This window comes from Ictidomys tridecemlineatus, chromosome 6 (assembly GCF_052094955.1).
Source record: "Ictidomys tridecemlineatus isolate mIctTri1 chromosome 6, mIctTri1.hap1, whole genome shotgun sequence".
Classification (NCBI taxonomy): domain Eukaryota; kingdom Metazoa; phylum Chordata; class Mammalia; order Rodentia; family Sciuridae; genus Ictidomys; species Ictidomys tridecemlineatus.
In genome coordinates, this window is record NC_135482.1 from 62,652,222 (window position 1) to 62,661,872 (window position 9,651).

The window sequence follows — 9,651 nt, forward strand, 5'->3', positions numbered from 1 at the left end:
TTCTGCTAACTACCCAAGCTCATAAATGCCTTTTTCGTTTTTATGGGGCCCATCCTCAGATCCCCACATACATAAAAGGGGTGAGAGGGATCCACTAGCCTCAAAGGGACTCCCCACTCTAGCTCGCCCCACTCTGCAATCATCCTTGGCTCTCACCCAGGAAGCCACCATGTCTTGTCGCTCCTACAGAGTCAGCTCTGGGTGCAGGATGGGCAGCTTCAGCTCTTGCTCAGCCGTGACCCCCCAGAACCTGAGCCACTTTCAGGCCAGCTCTGTCTCCTGCAAGAGTGGGCCTGGTCTCCGGGGCCTTGGTGCCTTTGGCAGTCGGAGTGTCATCAACTTTGGGTCCCATGCACCCCGGATGGCAGCTGTAGGCCCTCATCCCACCCGCTGTGGAGTTGGCTTTGGTCCTGGCAGTAGGATGGCTTTCAGCTTTGGTGACAGGAGTGGTGTCGGTCTGGGATTTAGGGCCTGCAGTGGTGTTGGTCTGGGCTTTGGAGGCGGCAGCGGCTTTGGCCATGGTTTCAGCGGCCCTGGCTTTGGCTACAGAGTTGGAGGAATTGTAGGACCAGCAGCCCCATCTATCACAGCGGTGACTGTTAACCAGAGCCTGCTGACGCCCCTCAACCTGGAGATTGACCCCAATGCCCAGAGGGTGAAGAAGGATGAGAAGGAGCAAATCAAGACCCTCAACAACAAGTTCGCCTCCTTCATTGACAAGGTAGTTATAATGGCTGAATCTCTGGGTCTGGGATAGGGAGGCTAAAGTCTTGGGAGTTCTGTCTCTTTAAAGAACTAGTCCAGCTCTGGGGCAGCACCTTTGACCCAGATCCTCTGGGTGTCTACCAAAGCATTGAGGTATGACCTCTGGGAGGTTCTGTCAAGGAACGAGGACAAGCCAGAGAAACTGCTACATGGTGACACAGGCCAAGGCCTGGTCATGTCTTCTGGAGGAAGGAGGGGCGGCTAGCCAAAGCTGAGGGCATCTGGGAAAAAATGAGACCTACTATCTGGTCACTTAGAAATGTCTCCTCAACAGGCTGGAAGTACCAGGACTTCAGTCAGGTGTAGAGTGTTGTAAGTTCAAAAGATTTAATCCTTTGAGATTGTGGTTTCCTTAATAAGATATTCAGTTTCTGAAGCTGGGTGGCCCCATCTGTGCAGGATTAGGAAAGTGGACAGTGAATTGAGTAATTTTCATGTAAAAAGAAAAAAAAATACATCCTCCTTTGAATGTTTGGCCAAGTTGCCTAGATGGAGGGAAATCTAGGTCCCAACACTGGTAGTCACTGATACAGAGGAACAGTGATATGAACTTCCAAAAGACTTGACCTCCCAAGGCCATGCCATGGAGAAGGAAGCTAGGGCTATGTTTGAAAATGGAACCTCTGTGAGCTCCAGTTTCTCCACGTCTAACATGGGGGTGGGGGCTGTGAGTTCTTCTCCAGCTCTATACATCTCAGTGGATGGGATATCTGAGGTGGTGGGTATGGCTTATGATCCCAGAATACAGCTCCTGGTACCACGCCCACCCCAATGTACTTTCCTCTGCAAGGTATGGTCTGCCAGGAATGGCTGGCATCTGTTTTCAGCTATAGGCAAACCCCAGCTTAAGCAGAATCAGTCTTTCCACCTTCCCCATGAACTGTCTTACATCTTTCTTAGTGGGAGAAAAGGGGGATTGTACTGAAACATGTCTATTTGTAGTCAAGACTGACTGAACATGAGTAGAGGGTCACGGACATGCCCTTCCAGTGTGACCTGCATTGGAAGAGGAATGAAAGTCAACAAAAGAGACAACACTGTCCACATGTGATGGAGATTCGTTGCCAGCCATCTAGAGAACTGGCCAACGTGTGGGGACTCTATCAAACCCTTCATTTCTTTGTCCCTGTGGATCTAGGTACGGTTCCTAGAGCAACAGAACAAGCTCTTAGAAACCAAGTGGAGCTTCCTCCAAGAGCAGAAATGTGCGAGGAGCAACCTAGAACCTCTCTTTGAGAACTACATCACCAACTTGCGGAGGCAGCTGGAGACACTGGTCAGTGACCAGGCCCGGCTGCAGGCTGAGAGGAACCACTTGCAGGATGTCCTCGAGGGCTTCAAGAAGAAGTGAGTGGAACCCGGATTGCACACACTGATGACAGGCACAGGCTGCTCCCAAAGCAGCAGCCCAGCTCATATGACAGCAACTGGGAGGGTGGGAATTGGTTGGCTACAATACACAGCTTGGGGACAGGATTGAGGATAGTAATATGTGAAGGGGGAGGAAGAGTGCCTCCATGAGTCCTGAGGATAAAGAAGTCTTGGAATTGGGCATGGTTTATCCCTAATACTGTCAGTGGGAATGAGTGAGATTCCCAGAAAAAGGATTCCCTTGATTCTGAAAACAATGCCCACATTCAGCATTGAGTCAGATCCTACTCTGTCAATGGTCAAGTGCAATGACCCTAAGTCATTTCTAACAGAGGAGTATAGCAATGGTCCAGAACTCCAGACCCCAAATCCAAGTTGAAAAGGTAAAATGGATTTGGAAGAACTAAGGCCACCAACTCATAGGTCTTAAAAATGCAACAGGGAGCCACGTTACTCAGTGGAGCAGAGAGTTCCTCAGAGGCTTGCTGGGGGCTTAGGAGTCACTGGTTCTCAGTTTGCAGTGAGAACTAACCCCTTCATCTTTATCACCCAGGTATGAGGAGGAGGTGGGATTCCGAGCCAATGCTGAGAATGAGTTTGTGACTCTGAAGAAGGTAAAGAAGAGCAACAAACCCAAATTTCTCCTCCGGCAGGGCAAATATTCTCAAGAGCCCCCCAGAAACATCCCAGGGAGTCCCATGGAATCAGGGACTATGTTTGAAAATGGAAGGGAATCTCTGTGAGCTCCAGTGTCTCCACGTCTCACATGGGGTTGGGGGCTGTGAGTTCTTCTCTAGCTCTACACATCTCAGTGGATGGGATATCTGAGGTGGTGGGTATGATTTACACTCCCAGAATACACCTCCTAGTACCACACCCACCCCAAATGTACTTTCCTCTGCAAGGTAGGCTCTGCCAGGAATGGCTGGCATCTATCTTCAGATATAGACATGGATACCCTAACTCAGCCAATGTGGATACCCTGGCTCAGGAAACTGACTTCCTTAAAACCCTGTACACGGAGGTGAGGCTCATCTCTCAGGCATCTGAGGAGATCAGTGCTTTGTGAGTACACAAAGACAGCAGAACCCCAAAGATCACATCAGGTTCCCTTGGAAATTCTGATTTGGCATCAGATGACTTCATTGGGTCACTTGAATCAGAGGTATGAAAAGATGACCTTTTAAGTATTGTGAATTAGCTACATAAAGCCTTGCTTTCAAATGAGCACTGGAGAATTTCCAGCAGCCTCTGGAGGAGTTCTCAGAAGAGCCATAGTCACTTCCACTCAGTGACATTCCACCCATCCTAAAAGCCTGTAGGAATTGGTCCTGTGGAAACTGACCAGATCTTCCACCCATTCGCAGATCCTGCCAAGTTGGGAAGGGTAAGCAGCATACAGGTAATGAGTATCTTATCCTTCTCTCTTCTATGCAGGATGTGGACACAGCTTTCTTGAATAAATCTAATCTAGAAGCCAATGTGGATGCCCTAACTCAGGAAATTGACTTCCTTAAAACACTGTACACGGAGGTGAGGCTCATCTCTAAAGCATCCAAGGGGATCAGTGCTTGACCTGGACTTCCCGGTGGCTTAGCCTAGGCTGGCATATTTTCAAACGTTGGCATCCTGCATCCTACCACCCAAGTCTATGTGCTGTGTCATGGATCTGCAAGTGGAGCAGATCAGGGGAGCAGGCTTCTCAGCAGCCTTGCTCAGGCCTGTGAATGACCACCTTGCATGTGTGATCCAAATCTCCATGAGCCAAGCTAAGGACAGGGGTCTAGGAATGTCACTTCCTTTCTACTGGCCAGATGGCTCTGGAAAACTGATTTGCCAGGAGATGTAAGAAAACGTGTTTCTGATCCAGTAGCCAAACTAACTCGTTATCTTTTGCTTCATATGTGATCTGTTTCATCTGGAGCCGACCCAGGCAGGGCTGAGTTTTCAGCTCTGAGCAAAGATACCCTGAATGAACACTCCCAGGAGCCCTCACCTTGCCAGCCAGCTCCAGCCTCCTAGTTCTGAGACTTGGGAGGCCATGGTTTAAAATATTGGCAGCTCTCAATGGACTGTGACCAGCAAAGCCACTTTCTGGATGAGCCAAAGAAAAGTTGAATCCCTAGCATGGCTCCCACTCCCCCCACCAAGTCCACGGACACTGCAGGGAGAGGGTTGAAGGGCTATCTCCCAGCAGATAGCAAAGGTTCTAGTGTGACACTGAAATGGTTCTCGGACACGTCTTTTCCCTTGCCCTCAGTGTGGAGGATCTTGATGTGTCCTAAACCAAATAGCAATGTTTTTCTGCCCCTGATTCCAGTCACATCCTGGGGACTCTATGGCAGGGTCTGAACCACAGATGGGACTCTGAGCCCTTCTGCTTTGCTGTTCCTCCAACACAGGAAATCCAGTTGCTGCAGTCCCACATCTCAGAGACATCAGTCATCGTGAAGATGGACAACAGCAGGGACCTGAACCTTGACGGGATCATCGCCGAAGTCAAGGCCCAGTATGAGGAGGTGGCCAGGCGCAGCCGCGCCGATGCTGAGGCCTGGTACCAGACCAAGGTGGGCAAAAAGAGGTGTGGCTAGCCCTGGGGGGAGGGTGCTCCTTACAATGGAGTAGAGCCAGGGAAGTTCTGAAGCTCCCAACTTGGTGGGGGCTGTGGTCTTTACCTGACCTTTGAAACTTCAAAACACCGCCTTCTGATCCCAGTATGAGGAGATGCGAGTGACAGCTGGCCAACACTGTGACAACCTACGCCACACCCGGGACGAGATCAATGAACTGACCCGGCTGATCCACAGGTTGAAGGCAGAGATCGAGCATGCCAAGGCTCAGGTGGGCACAAAAAACGAGAGACAGCCACAGAGCGGGAGAGGTAGGGCCCCTAGCTTTGGGGAGCCCCAAGTCCGATGAAGTCAGGGTCATTCCAAGACCCAGAAACAGAGGAATGGAGGCTTTGTGCAGGAAAGACTTCCTGGAGGAGGAAATAGGGAAGAAGGGAGAATCTCCCAGGTAGGGGGAATGACCCAAGGCGGACCCAGAGAGGGAGGGGAGGTCGAAAGAACAGGTGGATTCTCTGGACCCCGTGGGCAGCAAAAATCAGGAAGGGTGAAGTCAATGTGGATGGAAAGGGAGGGAAAGTATGCTCTATCCTCTGGTGACAACAAACTACAGGATCACCATCCCTGGGAAAACAGCCACCAGAGGCTCCATCCCTGGCTTGGCCCCAGCTACATCCCTATCAGCCATGGGCAGTGTTTCTAACCCACCCCACCACCCCCACCCCCTCCCTGGGACCCCTGGGTCCCTGCCAAAGCCCAACTGCAAACTGCCCTCCCTGCAGCGAGTCAAGCTGGAGGAAGCAGTGGCCGAGGCAGAGCAGCAGGGCGAGGCGGCCCTCAATGACGCCAAATGCAAGCTGGCGGACCTGGAGGGCGCCCTGCAGCAGGCCAAGCAGGACATGGCACGACAGCTGCGGGAGTACCAGGAGCTCATGAACGCCAAGCTGGGCCTGGACATCGAGATCGCCACCTACAGGAGGCTGCTAGAGGGCGAGGAAGTCCGGTGAGCGCTCTGGGAGGGAGGAGGTCAGACATAGGCATCTGGGAAGGTTAAGCAAGTAAGGGGAGGGGCCAGGGGAAGAATTGCTAAACTAAGCTGCTCCCCGAAGTGACAATACATTTCCCACAAACATTAGTTAGTTGTCCTTGTCCAGAGATTAGAAGGTAGCTCTAGATCTGTGCTCTCAAATGTGAAGTCTGTAAAGCTGCACAGTGTCTCATGAGTTTTGCTTGGTTGGCTGGTTTGTTAAAAATAATAACAATACATTTCCTTAAATATTTTAATTCAGTAGTTTGGGGGGTAAGCCAGGAATGGTGGCACATGCCTGTAATCCCAGTGGCTCAAGAGGCTGAGGTAGGAGGATGAGGCAAGGAGATCTGAGCAATTTAGTGAGGACCTAAGCAACTCAGCAAGACCTTGTCTCTAAATAAAATATTAAAAAGGCTGGGGATGTGGCTCAGTGGTTGAGCACCCCTGGGTTCAGTCCTCAGTGCCAAAAAAATAATTTGGGGATAAGCTCTAGGAACATGTGGTTTTTCAAAGCTCCCCAGTCGCATGTACAGCTGAGACTGAGAGCCAGTGTCCCCTGCCTCTGAACTAAATTGTTCCTTTCTCTCCAGCATCTGTGAAGGCGTTGGCCCAGTTAACATATGTAAGTAGTTTACGCCTTTTCCTCTTCACATTTCTCTCTCCTTCAAATTTCTTTTAAACTCAGGCTCATGCAGGGTACAGGGGGGCTCCCAAGAAGCTCCTTGGTTATGACCAAGACAGTTAGGAAAGCAGGGGCCACCTGCCCCTTGGACTGGGACATGTCCTCAGCTGAGGTCCAAGATCTCTTGGAGTCTGCCTTCCCCAGAGCAAAGCATTGACAAGTGTGTGCAGGGTTGTCAAGGTAGGAGAATGTTCCAGAAGAGACTCAGCTCTTTTGCTTTGAATGACCTTGTCCTTCAAGGGAACCATCTCAGAGAAAGAAGGAATGGAAAGGCCTGTGCCAGGGAGGTCTGTCATTCCCCAGTGGCAGGGATGGGACAAGCTGAGTAGAAGTTCTCCCTCCTGTCAAATAGTAACTGGTTGTGCCCAAAGTACACAGGACACTGAGCAGAGCACTATGGGGTAGCTCCAGGCCAGCCCCTGCTCTCTAGCATTTCAATCTTCTTGCAAAGGTGAGTCCTAGTTCTGCCACCCTAGTCCTGGAAGGACCCCTGGGAGGAAGAGCAGGCCTTGGCATACCAGGTGTGATTTGCTGGAAGTCACAAGACTAGGCAGAATCCAGATCCAGATTTCTGACTGGAAAATACAAATGTACACAGATGCATGGTGGGACTGAGTGCTAATCTGGGTGGGTCAGATGGTCAGAGCTACCCCTTCCAGGAGAAGAGTGCCCCTGGAGGCAGAGGAAGGGGCAGCAAGCAGTGGCCCTTCAGCAGGAGGTTAAGCTCCAGGGGAGATCAGATGGTAGCAAAGACCCTGGTGAGAGGAGGGGGCAGAAAGAGTGTGTAGTGACCTGCTGGGGCTAGTCTATGCAGAGGTTAGGGTTCAAGTCCTGGGGCATGGAAGTGTGCCCAGAGCTGACAAAGGACCCAGGTTGACAGGGTTTCTTATGGGGGAGTAAGCGGGAAACGTGGGGGTGCACCAGGGACCCAGTATAATGGCAGAGAGAAGGTCACAGCTTCCCAGAGGTTCCAGGGCCTGGGTCATCCAGCCCAGCCCACCCCATCCACTCCGCCCCCACCCCCACCTCCCACCAACTTGGGCCACATATGAATGACAGTCAGCAGATGGACAGATGCAAACATCCAGGGAAATTTCCAGAATTCTCCCCCCTTGACCTGGCTGTTGGCTTTTAGTGCAGTCACAGTCTTTGGGCCACCCAGACAAGAGAAGGAAAAGAGGACTCTGATCCTGGAGTCAGCCTCTCTGATGGTTTCTTCTCCGCAGCTGTGAGCAGCACCCGGGGTGGCGTGGTGTGTGGGCCTGAGCACCTGGTCGCTGGCTCCACCCTGTCCCGCAGCGGAGTCACCTTCTCTGGTAGCAGCAGCAGCATCCGCACCACAGGGGGGGTCCTGACTTCCTGCAGCTCCAGCCTGGGTGGGGCACGGGGCAGCCACGGGGACCTGCTGAGCGCGGGCACCAAGGGTGGCTCCGTGCTTGTGGGTGAGGCCTGCGCCCCCAGCGTCCCGTGCCCGCTGCCCACTGAGGGTAGCTTCAGCAGCTGCAGTGGTGGCCGCAGTACCCGCAGCTCCAGCGTCCGCTTCTCGTCCACCACCACCTCTCGCAGGACCAAGTACTAAGCCGACCCCCAGGCCCCAGCCACTGTCCAGAGGAGAACCAACTCAACGTCCCCTGCTTGTGCCCCTGAGAGGTCTCTAGCCACCCCTCCTGCCCAGTCACCAACAGCAAGCTGTCCCCAGGGACAGCTGTGCCTTGTCAGACACCTCCTAAAGGATCTTGCCACAGTATAGATACCCTGTCCACAGCCTCAACCCGACTGGCTTCTCTCTGATTCCCAATTTCCTTCCTTGGGATCACTCCTCACCGTCCATTTCCAAGGGAAATGCAGACAGAGCCCAATTCCAGACGCAGTGTACCTGGGGAGAAAAGGACTGGCAAAGCCAAAAGCAGGTGTTTGGGCTACAGGGCCACCTGCGGCTTTGGTGGAGCTGGGGCACAGTGTAGACTGCACAGTGCAGGTGTCCCCAACTCTTGCTTCCCTGCTTCTTGCCTTCCCTTCCCGGGGACACTTCTCTCCTCTTCCTGGCCCAGAAATACCCACAGTTTTTTGGTGGCCCAGGGACCCCTACGGCACCCACAGTGGTTCTTCCAGTGGCTTATGTCCTAGTGTTCCTCTTCCTGGGGTATTGGTGAGGTGGTGGCTGCGGGTGGAGAGGTGGTCTCTGTAGCACTCCATTGCCTCTGTCCTTTGGTGGTGTGAGGCCCACCCCTGGCCACAGCAGAGTTATGTCTACAAGCTCCAGAGAGACGTGGGGGTGGGGGTGCCGCCTGTTTGTGCTGCTCTTTGCGTTTCTGGGTTTTCAATAAACTTGCCAAGCTCACTTCATCAGGACTCTGGCCTCTCCTTCTGGATTACACTGGGGATGGGGGGACTGCCTCCTAGAGCCCCCCAGTCCATCCTCCTAAGGACTTGCCAAGGACTAGTGTCCTGAGACCAGGGGAAGCAATGGGAAAAGAAAGCTCAGAACCTTCCAGGGAGGGGCTCAGCTCTGCATGACAAAGAAGACATGGAGCAAAGACTCTCAGAACAAGTGACAAACAGCCCACTTTTCCCCAGACTCACCTTACACTTCAGAGGTGCCCTCCTCCTGACCAAAGTGAACCCTTCCACCTGTTCCCCAGGTCCCACCCAGTGCCAGGTCCTCTGGGATCACTGCAGGGACCTCGGGGTCTTTCCATCTCTGCTCTTGTTTCCACCCAACTCATTCATCTCCAAGCTGCTGGAGAGATCTTTCTCACATGGAAGACCAGTCGTGGTTCTCCCCTGCTTATAGTCCTCAATGGCTCCCCATTGCCCTCCAGAAGTAGCCCAGGCTTCTTCACATGGTTTTCAAGGCCTTCGTGATCTGCCCACACACTTCCTACTGCCATCTCCTCCATGCACCTCACTTCCGTTCCTGTCATCTTTCACTCACATTCAACAATTTGATAAATGCCTACTACATAAGAGTTGGGTACAAGATTTGATTCTTGACCCCGAAGAGTTTCCAATCCATCTGGTAGAAAAGATGCACAAGTAATTAAGTCTCAATTTGATAGATTCTTTGTTAAGAGTAGAGTTGGCACAGAGTAGAGGCCTAATGCAGACTTGGGACATCACGAAAAGCTTCCTAAAGAATGTGATGTCCCATCAGAGAAGCAAAGGATGATGCCTTAGCCACACAAAGAAGAAAGAAATGCTCCAAGCAGAGGCCACAGTGTGTGCAAAAAACAAGA

At 52.2% G+C, this 9,651-nt stretch overlaps 1 protein-coding gene across 1 annotated transcript; it reads left to right on the forward strand.

The window, feature by feature from the left end:
- The first annotated feature begins 169 nt into the window (after nucleotides 1-169).
- Krt84 (keratin 84) lies at nucleotides 170-8,609 on the forward strand. The gene is made up of 9 exons (XM_005324986.3): nucleotides 170-721; nucleotides 1,904-2,112; nucleotides 2,690-2,750; nucleotides 3,574-3,669; nucleotides 4,539-4,703; nucleotides 4,852-4,977; nucleotides 5,486-5,706; nucleotides 6,324-6,355; nucleotides 7,642-8,609. The coding sequence occupies exons 1-9, from the start codon at nucleotides 170-172 to the stop codon at nucleotides 7,992-7,994; spliced, it is 1,815 nt and encodes a 604-aa protein (XP_005325043.2). The 3' UTR covers nucleotides 7,995-8,609.
- The last annotated feature ends 1,042 nt before the right edge of the window (nucleotides 8,610-9,651 follow it).